Source organism: Neolamprologus multifasciatus, chromosome 11, assembly GCF_963576455.1.
Source record: "Neolamprologus multifasciatus chromosome 11, fNeoMul1.2, whole genome shotgun sequence".
Lineage (NCBI taxonomy): Eukaryota > Metazoa > Chordata > Actinopteri > Cichliformes > Cichlidae > Neolamprologus > Neolamprologus multifasciatus.
In genome coordinates this window covers 20,969,122-20,985,853 of record NC_140449.1, presented here as the reverse complement: position 1 = coordinate 20,985,853, position 16,732 = coordinate 20,969,122, and the positions used below count along the sequence as shown (strand labels likewise).

At 37.7% G+C, this 16,732-nt stretch overlaps 1 protein-coding gene across 3 annotated transcripts; it reads left to right on the top strand.

Annotated features, from left to right (window-relative positions):
* The first annotated feature begins 3,025 nt into the window (after positions 1–3,025).
* ca14 (carbonic anhydrase 14) lies at positions 3,026–16,443 on the top strand. 3 transcript variants are annotated; one of them, XM_085177891.1, is made up of 13 exons: positions 3,026–3,206; positions 3,447–3,470; positions 6,774–6,953; positions 7,177–7,322; positions 8,726–8,821; positions 8,951–9,017; positions 10,056–10,213; positions 10,867–10,993; positions 11,830–11,853; positions 11,996–12,080; positions 12,258–12,299; positions 13,460–13,513; positions 15,625–16,443. In XM_085177891.1, exons 1-13 carry the CDS (start codon positions 3,137–3,139, stop codon positions 15,734–15,736), a joined length of 1,185 nt encoding a protein of 394 aa, XP_085034017.1. In that variant the 5' UTR covers positions 3,026–3,136; the 3' UTR covers positions 15,737–16,443. The 3 variants fall into 3 exon arrangements, with proteins under 3 accessions (XP_085034017.1, XP_085034015.1, XP_085034016.1); XM_085177889.1 differs by lacking the exon at positions 12,258–12,299 and having other exon boundaries at positions 3,050–3,206; XM_085177890.1 differs by lacking the exons at positions 12,258–12,299; positions 13,460–13,513 and having other exon boundaries at positions 3,052–3,206.
* Positions 16,444–16,732: the final 289 nt, after the last annotated feature.

Below are 16,732 nucleotides of genomic sequence, written 5' to 3'. Positions count from 1 at the left end.
GCAACAGTAACTCAGTCAATCACTCGTTATAAACACGAGTGGTTGCAGGAGTGTGCAGGAGCGCATCTCTCAAATCATAACACATCTGACTTTGAAGCAGATCTGCTACAGCAACAGAAGAGCACAGTGGAGGCCACTCCTGTCTGCCAAGAACAGGAAACAGCTGTCGGTTATATATTGGACGAATATTTGAAAATCAATGGCCCCCAATGTCAACTGCACTGTGAATGATCTCCAAGATGTGACTGATAAAAGTACAAAGCAGTTTTGCATCAATTGCACCTCAATAACAAATATTGTTTGTAGTGAAGCATGAGTAAGTTATTAAAAAAACTGGCATTATTATTATTATTTCATAACAAAAGTCAGAGTATCAGTTCCAAAGAACTGACAGTGTTGAGAGTAGATTGAATTCAAAGAGAGGCCTTGCAAACCAAAAAAATCTGTAATCTTTCCATAATTTTGCTGCAGCAGGTGAAAGAACCAGTTTTTTCGTTGTTTGTAATTTAGTTTTGTAATGAATTTGTTGTTGATTCAGTTTGTGACAGGCATTCTTCTATGAAGAAATCATCAAACTTCATGTTTTTTCATGCTCAGAGAAACACTGTGCTACTGTTGCCATTCAGTCAATCAAGAAGAAAACAATAGAAAATAATAGAAAACAATAAAACGCATAAATCTGACACCATATCGCCTCTGTCAGTGCGCCCCAGGGTGGCTGTGGCTACAATGTAGCTTGCCATCACCAGTGTGTGAATGTGTGTGTGTGAATGGGTGGATGACTGGATGTGTAAAGCGCTTTGGGGTCCTTAGGGACTAGTAAAGCGCTATACAAATACAGGCCATACACCATTTACCATATTGTTAATAAACTGCGGAGCCTTTAAGGACACACTGTGGTCACAGAGGGTGACCTCTAGTCAAGTATTTGACTGTGGCTAAACCTCATATATGACATGCACATACACACCACACAGCCATGCATGCAGTCACATGTGAACAAAGTCACAAAGACAAGAAAATTGATCACACCTGCAGGCTGCTGACACACACAGTCACAGCTGAGGAAAAAGCAAAGATGGACGACAATCTTTGACTGGAGTCAAAGAGGAAAGGAGGGAAGAGGATAAAAGAATGAGTGCGGAGTGAGAGGCTGAGCGAGGGTGGAGAGGCAGAGCTGTAGGATGGGAGAAGATGGAGGGGTGATGCAATAAAATCACAACTGCACTTTTATTTACCTTTTTGGGGTTTTTTGATAAACGAAACATAGAAGAAGGTTGACTAGCAATACTAGTATAAGAACCAGCGCTTGTTTGTCTTCTCAGCTTTCTGTTTTTCACTCATCCACATCTCCTGACTGTACTAAACACCTTTATTCTTTGCCTGTATGACCTCCTTTTTCTCCTTTCTTCTTCTTTTTAATTTTTCTTTCCTCTTGTCATCTATATTTTTGCCCAATGTAAAGCAGCTCAACATTCATTTCATACAATGTGGTTTTACAGCTGATGTGGGATCATAAAGTTTGTGAACAATGGCATAGCTCTTGTCCTTTTGCCTCCTATAGATCATCACAACATCATTAACCCTGTAATGCCATGAAATTTAGCATGGGGAAAAAGTTTTGTTAAGGTGTCATCTTTGGCCCTCCTTTTGTCTGTCTGAAGAGTTTGGGAAATTTGGAAAAAGGGATTTCAAATTTGCTGTGCATTCCTTGGAATCTGCTGTCGAATAAATTTAATGTGATTTGAAATGATCTGGAAGAAATTACTTCAGACATGTGCATTGTTTAAAAAATTATTACGATTACCACCCAGTTTAACTTGTAGTTGAAATGGTTGAAAGTTATGCTTGATTCATTTCTAATTTCTCAGAGAAGTCCAGTGTGCCGGCTCAAATTTGGGTATGAAACCGTGAATTCGGTTTTCTTATTTGCCTAATAAATAAATAAACTAACTAAATACTAACAATAAATACTACTACTAATAACAATAACAACAACAATAAAATCAATTTTACTTTTAAACACGTTTTTGACAGATTTCTAAAATATTTGTGGTTTCTTGTTTTTATCCTAGTACATCTGGGGGTGGGTGTAGTTTACAATTAGGTCTTACTTTGATATTTTGGGCCTTGAAGCTTATTCTTTTTGGTCATTTTTGGACTTTATCTCGTACAATTTGTATATTTTTAATCTATATTTTCACAGTGTGTATTTGTGTCTGTGTGTCTGTGGAAACACTGTTGATTGTCCTGCATTAGGCAGGGTATTTTTTGCAAAAGACAGTCACGCTATAACAGATAAATAAAAGTTTCATCATAAAAAAAAAAAAATTCACACTATTGATTAAGGTTCAGTAACTAAATGCATCAGAATCTTCACAAGTTTCAGTAGTAAGACCAGTTTAATGTTTGGTTAGATGTGCTAAGTAGAAACGTGATTATCAGGCCTCTGGTGAATTTTACATGTTCAAATCAGCTGTTCAAAGAGTTTTCATCTTGCCTAATGACACCAGAGGAAGTTCTTCTGCATCAACAAGGAGCTCCACAGACATGCGTGTTCAGCTAACTGTTGAGTCTAAATTGCCTCTGTATGTGACGTAGAATAAAATACTAGTTCATACACAAGCATGCATGCAGAAGGTGTGGTTAAATGACTCAAATTCAACTCACAGAAGTTCTACCTACCAAAAAAAACCTTATGTTTAAAACAGCAGACATCTTTTTTTCCTTCACACATTTCCATTTCTCCTCTTCCCTAATCAGTTAGATCTTTCATTCTTTCGTTTTATTTTTTACCCAATTTCCTCGATCCTGTCTTTTTGTCTTTTTCCACCTCCAACTCTGAATGAATTCTCACTAACTGATCCCTAAACCGGACCTCGTCTCGCCCCTGATTTTCCCGTTTTGCCTTCTTTCATACTTTCTGTCCATCTCTCTCTTGCTGAGACCAGTGCACTGTGTGCCTGAATGGATTCAGCATGTGACATCAACACTCTGGCTGTTAAACAGAGCTGTGGCAGGTGGGATTGCTGGAGCCCGTCACTTTCTCTCCTCTCTTTCTCTCTCTCTCTCTCGCTCGTTCCTCATCTCTCAGTCTGCTCTTATTCACTTCTGTGTATGGGCAAAGCGGGATAACATGGACACTTTGGGTCTTTTTATGCTGCTAATACTTCTGTTTTTCCAGTGGACGCCTGCCCTTGCTGCTGGTAAGGTGAAAAATAACATAATAACAGGCATCATGTGAGATTTTTGGCTTTGATTCTGGTATTTGATGGTTTGGGTTTTCCAGTTTGAGCCTTAGTAGAAGAAAAGTAGTAATTTCCTGATCTATCTTTTATCTTTTATCCTCTGCCTTTTCTTTTTTCAAAGTGAATTTTTAAATTTGGTTTAACCAAAACAGAAATTTCAGGAATTTTTTCTCTTTTGTTTGTTTTTGTTTTTTTCAGAGGAAATCACCTGGACTTACTCTGGTAAGTTCAAGTTCCCAATGTGGCTCATTAAAAAACAGATTATTTTATTGAGTGATAGTTAGCATAACATTGTCTAGATTTATGGTTAGAGTATGTTAGATATCTGGGGCAATTGTTTGTTTGTTTTTGTTTGTTTTTTTAGCACTTTAAAAATAAGGAGCAAAGTCCTGAAGTCAGTTTTGTAATGACCTGAAAACAAATAGAGACATTTCGTCCAGTTTAATGTGTAATCCACTACGCAATATAATCTGATGACATCAAAGACTTGCACAAGTTTTGCATGAAACAACTAAGCAGGGTTTTCACCTGCTTGGCTGCACATGTTAAATCTGGATCTCGAAAATGTTAAAATTCTGGTAAAAGCTTCTGTAACTGGGGTAGGATTTAGGTCTTCCCCTCCCATATCTTCCACCCTTTCTCCCTCTGTTTTTCCCCTTCTCTGTATTAGTTACAGTTCAGCAAACTGGCATGAGGGCAGCAGCCACACAGAGATGATGAAGGGGTGGGTGGAGGCCGGTTGAAAGGAAGAAAGCTAGAAATAGCCTGAGAGAGAGGCTGACTGGGAGAGAGGCAGGTGCACGAAGATGAGTGTGTTGGACAGAGCGAGGGAGATGGGACGGGATGAAGCTAAAGCAAAGCAAATCGCACAGTGTATTGTTGCAGCGCACAATATCCTATGTGTTTATTGTGTTGTTGAGGCACACTGGCTGCCTATGCTGCAGACAAAGACATTGTGGGAATGAATGGGGTGCACAGATTAGCACCCTTTGCATGTATTCAGGAGAGCAGCACTGATATACAGTACATGCAGAATACACAGCAAACTTTAGAGTCTGTACCAGGAGGCAGATGGTGTATATACATGTGTGTTTAGGTCTTATTATACTGGATATAGAGGCAGACGACTGTAAGATTGTGTTGCAGTACATACGGCGGTGTGTTTACTAATGCAGAAAATCAGTTTTATTAAGCACAAGGTTGTGAAGTGGAGAATCACTTGATGTCAGAGATTTGTCTTCACAGGAGTTTAGAGACATTTAAGGGAAAGTCGGTGATCTCCTCATCATGCCTCTCAATGTGTCTTTGTTTTTAGCTACATTCAGGCCAGTTGTAGCATGCTTTGAGAGGTAGGGTGGGTGCTTGGGGGTCATAATTTTCGCCTCCAGTCACCATGGAGACCTCCATGACAACCAGTTAGGGGGCTGCGAGACTTTGAAGTTCTTTGCTGTGAAGAGTAGCTAGTGAGGGGCAGTGGGCATATTAGAGAGGGCAAGGTGGGGGTTACATTGAGATATGGAGAAAGCAGTGTGAGTGGACATGTGGTATGCGTTTACATAATTAATGTCAAGTCCCCTCCTCAATTCCTCAATTTCTGTGTGTTTGAGTGGAAACAAAGCCTTCTGAATTTACTGTGTCTATGCGGGGGAAGTGTTGGTTTTGCAGAGGTATAATGTGCTTTTAAACACAGAATCAGTGAACCTACAGCTGCAAATAACATGACAGTCCTCGCATTTTTGTGTGTAAAAGGTGTCAGTGGTGTGCCTGTTTTCTAAAGCATTCCTCGCTTTGCAATTGAAATTCAGGTTCTTTGACTCACATGTCGCTCTTTCTCTTTCTTCTTTTCTAAGTTTCTTTTATCGTGCAATAGAATAGACCAGTCTCTTTTTAATTCAGTGAACCCAGGCCTCAACTACCCTCCTCTCCCTCAGTTTCTTTCTCAGCGTATCTCTGTCCATCTTTCCATTAAATTCTTTAAAAATAATTAATCTTAATACTCTTTAATCTTTTATACATTAACAGATATTACATATTAGATATTATGTGAGCAGGGGACCGACATTTCATAGTAATTTCCTATGGAAGCCAGCAAAAATATCTGAATCTTGTACAGATTATTATAAAAATGTACAGAAAAATATAATTTCTGTACACACTAATACTTTGTTTTTCATGCTCATCAGGTTATAATTATATAAAATACTGATATTGTCATTCAATAATCAAGTCAGTAATTATCAGTGCCACAACAATGGTTTTTCCAGAATTTACCATCATCTGTGTTAACCATCCAAAATTAAGCATCACATTTTATATAAAAAAGCAATTTTAATCTTTTTTTTTACATAGCTGTAGGAATTTACTCATGGTACAAATATAGTATTTAGGTTTTTAAAAAAGCACTGATTTTTTATGAAAAAGTGGACTCTCATCAACAATCATAATGCCCTTTGTTAAATTAGAAGTAATTTTATAATCTTATCTATCATTGCACATCTATTGTACATGGTTTATTTATGTTTTGTGTCTCTTTGACCACAGATATCTGCATTAACTAGCTGTTTAGTAGCAAATATCATCAAAACATATCAGGTCTTCATTAGTAATCAGAAAACACATATTACTGCTTTTGTGTTTTTTAATGTTTAAATCTACTAAGTAATAAACAGAGTAGCCCCTCAGTAACCTTTGTATTAATATGTTTTGATCAATTTGAGCCTTACGAGGCACTAGCATCACTAGAATAACATTATTCATGCTACAAGAACCAACACTAACATTAAGAAACACACACAAAGTAAAAGTCTAAGTGTCCAAAAAACTAAAAACAAGTCTTTCCAACTCCTCACTCATTCCTCATTCAATATGAGATCATGCCCACACTGATTTATGAGGAGTCTGACAATAAGAGCCCAACATGGTTAATGTGGTCATGCAAAATAAGAAAAAAGAAACTGCGCTACTATTATTCGTGTTAATTAAACAACTATGTAATGTTAAACGAGTGACAAATAAATATATTAGGACAAATAAATATTACCAGACATTCAAAGTTGGGTTAGAATATATCCTCTCAGGTGACAACCAACATTGATTAAGCAGTTGATCCACTGCTCTGGTTAATAAAAATTAATGCTGTGCTGATTTCTTTTCTTTGTTTAGATCCATTTCCCTGCATGTTTGTATTTTTTCAGCCTTTTTTTTTTTAAAAAGTGTTTGACAGTAGAGTTAATTCAATACAGTAGAAATAGAAATGTTTCTCTGAACAAACAGTTTTCAGTTATTTAGACTGTTTTAACAAAACTGGTTCAGGATTGTCCTGCACTGTCAGCAGTGGTGGCTTTTATCAACGGCACATAAATATTTGGATGTGTGCATGTTTTTGCCACGAGCCTGTGAACCTAAAGAGCACATAGAGGAATAATTGTTCTTCATAATTAGAGATACATCAATAGAAGCTTTTCACTGAGCCAGTGAGCTGTGTGATTGAATGACATCAGTGTAACCATCTTTCCTCTGTCAAAGGCTTAGTCGGCCAGAGTGAGTGGTCAGAGTATTTCCCGGATTGTGGTGGTACCTCACAGTCTCCAGTTGATGTGATAACCACCCAGACTAAATACGACCCCAGTTTGATCCCTGTGACTCCGCTGGGCTATAGCCAGCACGGCAACCAACCCTTCACTATGTACAATAACGGACACACAGGTAACTTTGGCAGCCAGCTTATTTCCCGTTCCAGTTTTACGGTCTGCCTGTTTATACTGGAGTCAGATGTGGTCAGCAAACCCTTATAGCTCATTAATTACTTTAGGAGATTAATGAGAGATGACTTGCAACTTTCTATTTTTATATCCACTTTTAAAATTGTAGATTCTCATTATACGCTTCCCTAGAAACAAGTCACCAGTGTTGTTTATTTCTCCATCAGTGGTGATTGAACTGCCAGAATGGATGGGACTTGGGGGGCTGCCGTGGTTCTTTACAGCCATACAAATGCACCTCCACTGGGGCAATGACGGCCCAAGTCTCGGAGGCAGTGAACACACCATTAACGGACTGAGTGCAGATGCAGAGGTACATTTAAACACATCTGACTGTTAACTATAGTAACCACACACATACAGTTAAAGTAAATATGAAACTCACCCACAATACATGATGTGTCACTTAACATAGCATGGACTAAACAGATTTGTAATATAAAAATAATAATAATAAATAAATGAACAAATAAACAACAAGGACCAGTATAAAGATGTTTATTCATTCATTTATAAATGAATTTATTTTAGTTGATTTAACATGTATGTGTATATACTTGTGTAAAAAGGTTTTCTTAGAATCTGCCATTACATGTGTGTCCTGCACAATTAAGCAATGTGCATGTCACACCAAATTCTGTGGCAGCATGACGGCAGGCAGATTTCTTGGTTGTTAGGGTTCTTTTCCCCAGACTGTTACAAATATGTGACTACACACAATATGTATCAACAATTACAGCAGTAAATGTGTGAATTTGCAGCTGGAAATAGTCACAAAGAAATCTTGTGTGCATAAAACTACTTTGTAAAACGGCTGTGTTATAACTATTACTTTTTAATTAAGTAATAGTCAAAAAACAGACAAAGATTGATAGAAAAACACTTTGAGAATTAGCAGTCAATTCAGTTATTTTTCTATCAAAAGTGGAAAAAAAACCAACTCTCTTTTTAAAAATGTATCTATTTATCTTTGGCACATGCAGTAAATGCAGTAAGCATTTAACTAAAAATGGACACAATTAAATGAGAGACTTTTTATATTCTCGGATAAACTATTTTTGATTGTGTTTTTCATTTTTTAGTGATGATTGAGATTATATAAATACTTATTTAAATATAACATATTAATAACAAATATATAATATACCCTCCTATAAAGATAAATGTTATTTTAACAAATACAATTATTTATTTTTGGAATTGCATTGGTATATTTAAAGATCTTCTTATATTCTATATTTAAATCTTTGTGTCACTTTTTTTGTTGATTTAATTTTGGTTTACTGTGATAATGAAACAGCCCACTGACGAGAGGCTAACGGGGGAAATGACATCCAAGAAACATTTGTGTTGATTTACTGTTAATTTAAAAAAATAAAAAATATAGAATTTAAAAGAGGGAAAGACACGAGTAGTTGACTGAATAAAATTTGGAAAGAGTGAACAAGGTAGAAGAAAGAAGGTAAAAGAGTGGAGTAAGGATGAAGGTGAGCTGAATATAGATACACCTCATAGAAAAGGCCAATTATCATTTTTAAAAAATGAACTTGGCATTTGGGCTTTTACAGCATGATGAGACATTTCAGTGCTTCTCAGGACTGAGTTTGCATCCAGCTTTTTCTGTCTGTCAGTTTTAAACCCAAGCCTCTCTTTGCCGCCTTCTTCCTTGTCAGAGTGAATTTTTAAAAATACTGCGTGTCCTCCTACTCCCTCCAGCTCCATGTGGTGCACTACAACTCTGAGCTCTACCCAAACATGTCTGCAGCGATGACCCAGAAAGACGGTTTGGCTGTTTTAGGAATTCTCATTGTGGTAATGAAACAATTTTGTCACACAGCAGCTATCCATATAATCATAAAAAGGTAAAAGGTGTAAATCTTGCACTCATTAGCTGGAATATTTTGAGCATTTTAGTGATCATTTAAGCCCGACTTTTCCCAGACAGGTGAGGAGACAAACCCGGCGTTTAACAACATCCTCAACTATCTGAGTCGCATCAGGCATGCAGGTAAGTCTTCTTCCACTTCCACTTTATTGCTATAGCACTTTAAAACAAGAAAACAGCTAACCAAAGGGCTTTACAAAAAATACGAGAACAAAAATAAAACAATAAATCAGCTATAAGTTAATACATAGGAGCTGAAGAACATTAGAAATAGTACAGGTGCATACAAAGCGTAAAAGTTTAAGACAGAAACTGACACTGGGTCAAAGCCGTGGAGAAAAGGTGTGTTTTTAAAAACAGCGAGAGATGGATCCTGCCTGGCCTCCAGCTATAGCTCATTCCACATTTTAGGAGCAAAAGCTGCAAAGGCTCTGTCTCCTCTGGATTTATAAAATGTCTTCGGGAGAGTCAAAAACACCTGGCTAGCTGATCTAAGAACACATGATAGCATGTAAGGGTGAAGCAGCTCAGACAAACAACAAGGGGCAAGACCATTAAGAGACTTAAAAACAAATAAAATAATTTTACAATGGATTGAACCTTAACTGGAAGTCAGTGAAGGGATGCTAAAACTGTGATTATATGCTCTTGTTTGCTTGTACCAGTTAAAAATTGTGCAGCAGCATTTTGTACCAGCTGTAGACGTGAGAGGGAGGCCGGGCTAATTCCAATCCAAAGAGGATTTCAGAAATCCAGGCGAGAGGTGATAAATGCATGGATCAGTGTCTTTAGGTGGCATCTAGATAGGATGGGCTTAATTTTTGACAACCGCCTCGAATGAGAGCAGGTGGACTCAACCACAGTATTGACATGTGAGACAGGTTTTAGGCTGGGGTCCATTTTCAGCTGGATCCTCCTACAAATTTTTTTAAACCACGTCATTGTTTCACAGTTTCTTTACATTTAATCATTTACAGTGTTTGTGTTCTTTTAAGTGATCTCACTATTTAATAATTTCCAGTAATTAAACATAAATCAGTTCTTTTCAGCTCTGCTTGTCACTGTAACAAAATGTTTAAGCAGTTAAGTTTTAAGAGGATAAAAAAAACGTGTTGTTTTGGGTATTTACACATTTCTTCTTCTCCTTTCATCCATAATCAGACCAGAAAGCGTTCATCCCAGCCTTTGACGTGCAGTCTTTGCTTCCTGAGGATCTTGGGCGATACTATCGATACAACGGCTCCCTGACAACACCGCCGTGCCACCAGAGTGTTATCTGGACCCTTTTCCATAAAAGGGTTCAAATCTCAGTAGCCCAGGTCTGCACATCTAAAATCTCTAATCTCTAAACAGTGCAAAAAGAGAACAAACATGCCTCATTTTTTCTTATCGTGCTCAGCTAGTGATGTTTTTCCTCACTAATATGAAACAGGTCGATTGAGCATATTGAGTACAACATTAATCCTATTTTTACTTTAAAATCAAAGTGAAATGTATTATTTTTTTTATCATGATAAATGTATGTAAAAACATATCTCACAGAACTTATTATCCCTTTAAGATAACAAAACATTATCTTACCAACAACATATTTACCTGTTTAGACATGTTATGGCTTCCTGTGGATGTGATGAGTGCATCCTGCAGCTGTGCAATGCTCATTGGTTGTATCTGCCTCTGATGAGAACATCAACCCAGCATGTCCCAGGCAGACATATCAGCACTAAATACTGGCCGAGGAGCTGTCTGCATATGATCCAAAAAATCCTGTCCTACTCCAGCAGTGTTATATTTTCTTTATTTGTAACAGAAAGTGTAAACTTGGAATGTTTTTGTGACTTTGACTTAACTTTTAGCACTACACTATAACTGACAGCTTTTATTCTACCAGAAGGATATAAACTTGCTTTCCACGTGCAGTCTAGAACTCAGTGTAACTGCTCTTCTTCTCCTTTTTATCTCTCCACTTCAGCTGCTGAAGTTGGAGAAAATCCTTTACTCCAGTAAAGCTGAAGAACCAGACAGGATGCTGCTGCAGGACAACTACCGTGCAACACAGCCACTCAACCACAGAGTCATCTTCACCTCCTTTTCTGCAGGTCAGACAGAGTAACTACAACCAGATAATTAAAGAGACATGAAATTCTCTCTTTCATGTTGCTGTGGTGCACAGGAAGTCACATATTTGCATATAAGCACTTCGAAAAATGGTACTTGGTTAGTTTAGAATATTAGCAGAATATTCTTTTTAGCCTTTCAGACTGAAGAAATCAGATTTGGGACAGGTCGCAGCCAGTCTGCTTTGAAGTGTTACCCCACTTTAGCCCTTCTACACTGGGTGATTGTAATGCCAATCTGCTGCTCGTGATACAAAGAACAATGAGTACAATAAAGTCAGTGGGTGACCATGTAGAGCAAAGCAAGCAATTAGTACAATGTATTTAAAGCGTGAAAAGTGAGGAGAAATGTGGGAATACTAATGATTGCCGGTGACTTTATTTGAGAGACAATAACCTTAGGATGGCATGATTAAAGAGAAAAAGAGAGAGAATAAGGGGAAGTGATGGAAAAGGAAAAAGTGTTTCTTTGCAAGCTTATTGGAAAAAAGGATTTTTTTTAGAAACTGAACACTGTCTCCATTGTAATCGCAAGAGAAAAGGGAAGAGGAAAAAGAGACAGAGAGAGAAGTGAAAGAGAGAGACAGAGTGGCAGACAAAAACAAAGGAGAAAGAATTTGTGTAAAATGCTCATTGTAATGAGTGGCTGAACTGGAAAGCCTGTGATATCAGCACTCTTGAAAAAGGCAGCAAGACTGAGTGGACATAACATTTCATAACACTACGAGTTGAACAGCAGATACTGTTGAGATAAACCGATTGGTTGCTCCGTGTGAGACGAAAAATAACAAAATGATTATTTATTCTGTATTTTGTAGAATCGGGGAAGGAGCTCTCGTCTGGTAAGACTAGCAGTTATTTCCATGCATATCTTTGCTGTCACTTTTTGTAGAATTGCTTTTTTAATTCGCTGAATTGCTTTATTTCTGTATTTCTGTTCACTTTTTATTGCTTTCCTGTTTCTCTCTGTGGTCATCCCTGCAGGAGAAGTAACAGCCATAGTGATAGGAGTGATGTGTGGCTGTGTAGGCCTGGCGGTTATCGTTCGCTTCATCGTGAAGACAATACGGTAAGAGGTTTTTACTGCATTGCTTCGTCATTTCCATAGTCTCGTTGCTGTTTTTTCTTTCCACTCTTTCAAAAGCACATTGTGGTCTTTCTGTTTTTCTTTTTGGTTTAACTTTACTGTTTACCTGTAGAAACTTTGGGGGGGGATCGCCTCACTCCAACTCCTTTCTCTTGGCAGATTTTTTAAACTCCTCCAATTTGAAGCAGTCGTGGTAAACAGGTGCTTTACCTGACCTGAATACTGACAGAGCTTTTGGCTAGCACTGACTGTGGTGTCAGCACAGATCGTGGATCGGCTTATAGACATATTCATTCTGTTTTCGATCCCTGTGAATGAAAACAATGGTGATCTCATAGTAATCTACATATAAATCATTAATTACAGTATGCTGACAAGCAGACATAAATTAGAGTCCAACGAATACACTGGCATGGAGTAAAATGTAAAATTTCCGTTAGAAACACAATATATCAGTATGCACAACAGACTGTTTATAAAAGATTGATATTTTAATGGTTGAAGCCTCGAAAGGATTAAAAATTACAGGCACACCTCAGTGTGATCCAATACAACCCAACATAGAGTGCAGCTTCCTGTTGAGATCAGCGCTCTGAGCTCAGTGAATATAGTTACAATATCAGATGGTTTTAACTTAAATATGATAATTTTTACCATTACCAGTGTTGGTTGGGCTGTAATAGAAATGTAAAGAAAGAAATGAAAAGATTAAATTAGCACTAAGATCAGTGCTGGGAATAATCCGATCCTTTGACCTCTGCTGCAATAACATGCCTATTTCATAATTCGCTGCCTTCTCTCATGATTACCACTGATTAATGAAAGTATGAGCTATTCCCATGCCCGAGCGATTTAACTCTTTTCCTCTTGGATGCCTACTATATGTAAACACTGTCTCTCTTTTTTGTGCTGAACAGTTTCTGTCATATTTGAGGCCTTTCTTCCAGAATGACTGGGTGTTTGTGTTGGTGGTGGTGGTGAGGGGGGGTGTATATAAATAATATACACTCAGGTGTCAAACCTCATCAACGATGGTACAGGGGAGGTCGTCAAATGTTGTCTTCATGGGGGAAAGAGCTAACATCTTCACTGCTTTCTTCAGCACTTCCCAAAATGGATTATTAAAGCGATATACAAATACAGGCCATTTACCATTAGATCCCTCGAGGAGTTTGGGAAACCATCAGCTTTAATTTTGTTAATCTGCTTTAAACTTTACATTAAAATCTCATCTCCGGTCCCTCAGACTAACGAGAGCACAGTGGGAAGAAAACATTTGCATACAGCCTCTTTGAAATGTTAACTCTCTGTTTTGTTCTTCTGTTCCTGTCATGTGATTCCATCTTTTGATCTTGTGACAGCTCTACCTCTAGCTGGGATGTCCTGCACAATAACCGGCCTGCTCCTATACCAAGGTCACTGTTCAAAATTATGACCCCTGACCTCAAAACTTTAATTTCAACCTCTCAGACGTAGTTTATTCTTTTTTTAACCACCTATTCACAATAACTTATCCTCATAAGTTAGACATTCTTAGAGTACCTACTAAAGACTGTGAGACATTTTAACGTCCAAGAAAGCCTCCAGAGTACAGTTAGAATTTCTTAAACATCTGTCATTAGTAAGAAGAGTAGTCCTTAATCCTAACGTTTTAGGTGTTAGAGTTCTGTCCTCTGTCTTCTAATGTGCTCAATGCTCACTGGATACATATGTGACTGTGTTAGACTGTCTCTTAAACTGTAAATTTACATGGGAAGGCATATGAATATCTGTCTCTATTGGCTAAAGTTTAGCTGATTTAAAGTGGCAACAGCAAACTTTTCATCATTCGCCACTCTTGCAAAAAGTTGATAGCTTTCCATTTTTAAATACTCTTGTGTTTTAAACCAGTGTAACAACGTGAGAACACAAGGATCCACTAGAGTCTGAATGGCACATCAAGGCTTTCTGGTGACACAACCTCTGATTTCTTCTAAATGCACTGACATTTCTGCACAGAAGCTATAAGGGGACCAACTGTGCATGTTTTTCTAGACTGGACCAGATTTCAAGCAAACTAAGTTGTATTATAAAAACAATTATGCATTCCATGAAGTTGCAGCTGTCTTTGTGTACATCTACAAGGGAGTGTAATCCTGGCCTTATAAGTAGACCGAATAGAAGTAACTGAAGGTCAATTTAAAATCTGCCTCTTTGCTTTCAAAGGACTCCTTTTCTTGTGCCAAGTAGTGTTTCTACAACACACTCAGAAGCAAAAAGAGCTGCTTATTAAACGTGAGATAAGCAAGGAATCTGATGATGTCCGTGTTCTCGATATTTACAAAAGAAAAAAAGTTTATTGTCAATTTATGATTTGAAAATTTGATATAATCCAGTACAACAGTATAAGAATTTCACATTAGTGACTTTAATGAATCTTGAATGCATTACATTTTATTAACATTTTCTTTCCACTTTATTATCACATCTGTTGTGGCTCAAAGTAATGCACCAGACTCTGGTCACAGCAGATGCCTGAGCCTGGTTCTGCCTGAGCTTCTTCCTGTTGAGGGAAGTTTTTTACGTCCCACTGTTGCCAAAATATTTGCTCATAGCGAGTTGATTATTGGGATTTTTCTCTGCATTATGGCAGGCTCCTTACCTTACGATATATAAATCGCCATGAGGCAACTATTGTTGTGATCTGATACTTTATAAATAAACCTGAACTGAACTGAAATGCATTTTACTGAAAGGTGTTAATAGTATTTTGTCAACCCCACCTGCTTCAGTAACCTGACACAGCTTCTGTGTTGGATTAGATCACATGTTTAATGTTTCCCAAACAGAGTAAAGCTGGAAGGAAATGAAATAAAAAGAGAATACATTTTTATACCATAACTTTTCAACTCTATGAATGTGTTTTAAAGTATTACATGGCAGTTGATATGACACGACCAACCTGAAAGACAGGATATATATCCACAGATTCTTAACGCTTCTGTTACGACAACTGAATGAACTGCCAGGACATTTATATGAATGGGGGCTTGTTCACTCCACCTCTTTCCCTATGGCAGCTGCAATAGGCTCCAGCTCCTCCCTGTGACCCTGAATTCAAGTGGAAAAAATGGATAGGAATAGAAGGATATTTATATACATTTAAAGCAAAATGTCATTAGTATATCCAAAATATGTGATGAAAAAAATGTACTCTTGCTGTACTGCAACGTGACAGTGACACAGTAAATCCAGTGGGCATCCTTTGTTACATGTCCCCCTCTGCTAGTTTATTTTCTCTTGACTCTACTAATTTATCCCCTGCCCTCATAGGTTCCTAAAACACCCGTGTTTGATCATTTTTAGTTTTCTTTTTTTGTTTTTTAATCATATAATGGAGCCTTACCGGGGCTGAGCTGTATTTTTGGACAAGGAGCGACCTCTTGTGGATAAACTACACTGACATTTAAAAAAAAAAAACTATCTGAGAAGTTTTGAAGTATGTGCGATTAATCAGTGGGGATAATTCTTCGCTTTGACATTTCAGGACAAAGGATTCAGAGAAGGAAAAAGAGGAAAAACAAGACATGGCTATGAACTCGACTTCAGAAGCAGAAAAGAAAGAAGAGTCCTTGCTGTCACCTCAGAGTGTGCCCTAGCTCACAGCAACATCAAACACTGTCCCTCTCATCAGTGAGTTTATTGCTGATCCACATCTCCTCAGGGGAGAGGAAGCAACATGTTTTTACTTTATCATTTACAAAACGCTAAAAGAAGAGGAAGGAGCAGCTTATAAAAAAAGCGAAGGGACTTGGACACAGGAGAAGCCACCTGCTGCCCGGACCATTTCTGTCTGGCGTATGACATTTCCTCAGTTTGCACAGGGAGCAGTTGGTGTAAATATGCAGTTTTGCTGGGTTTTTTTTTTTTCAGGTATGGCTCATGCATGGCTGGAATATATGACCGACTCATGTAAATACTTTGGGGGATAAACATTCTGTTGTTTTTATCACAGTGGGGTGGTATTTTATCTCGTTCACTTTGTTCTTTGAACTGTAAGCACACGTCACTTGGCACATTAATAATCTTAATTAAAATTATTTTATTTTTCACTAAAACCTAAGAATTGAAGAAAATTTGATAACAACGCACACGAGAGTTGAAGCAGGTTTTATTTGTATAAAATACACGATATCTGAACATTTCTGGCTCTGAACTGAAATCAGCAGATTTTGTTGTAAATCAGTTTTATTTATGTGCATTTAGTTATTCCATCGAGGGTTTGGGTGCTATACGTCCTCTTTATGTGTTTGTTTTCAGCTAACTTGTCAACATGGACACCACATTAAAACACCTGAATGTCAAACTTGCCGATTCTTGATTACATATGACTGCGTGTTAATATCTGGCTCACAAAGTGGTTTTGCATGATTGCATGTGATCAAGTAAGAAGAGTTGAGAGCTGTGGAAGTTTGAGGAAGCTGCTTGACATAAAGTTTTCCCTATTCATTAACCTTAACCCTAACCATAAAAAGTGAATGCCTAACCCAAAATGTCATGGCCATTGTGTGTTTTATCTGAAATCATGAGATAGAGCAGTGGGCCAGGACAAAACTGTTCATGGTGCAGCAGAGCCACGTGTCATATTCATGTGA

Coding starts and splice junctions, on each gene's coding strand:
- ca14 (XM_085177891.1), top strand. CDS start 3,137: ATGGACACTTTGGGTCTTTTTATGCTGCTAATACTTCTGTTTTTCCAG. Junction 11,854..11,995: donor GGGGAAGGAGCTCTCGTCTG/GTAAGACTAGCA, acceptor TCATCCCTGCAG/GAGAAGTAACAGCCATAGTG. Junction 12,300..13,459: donor GAAGCAGTCGTGGTAAACAG/GTGCTTTACCTG, acceptor ATCTTGTGACAG/CTCTACCTCTAGCTGGGATG.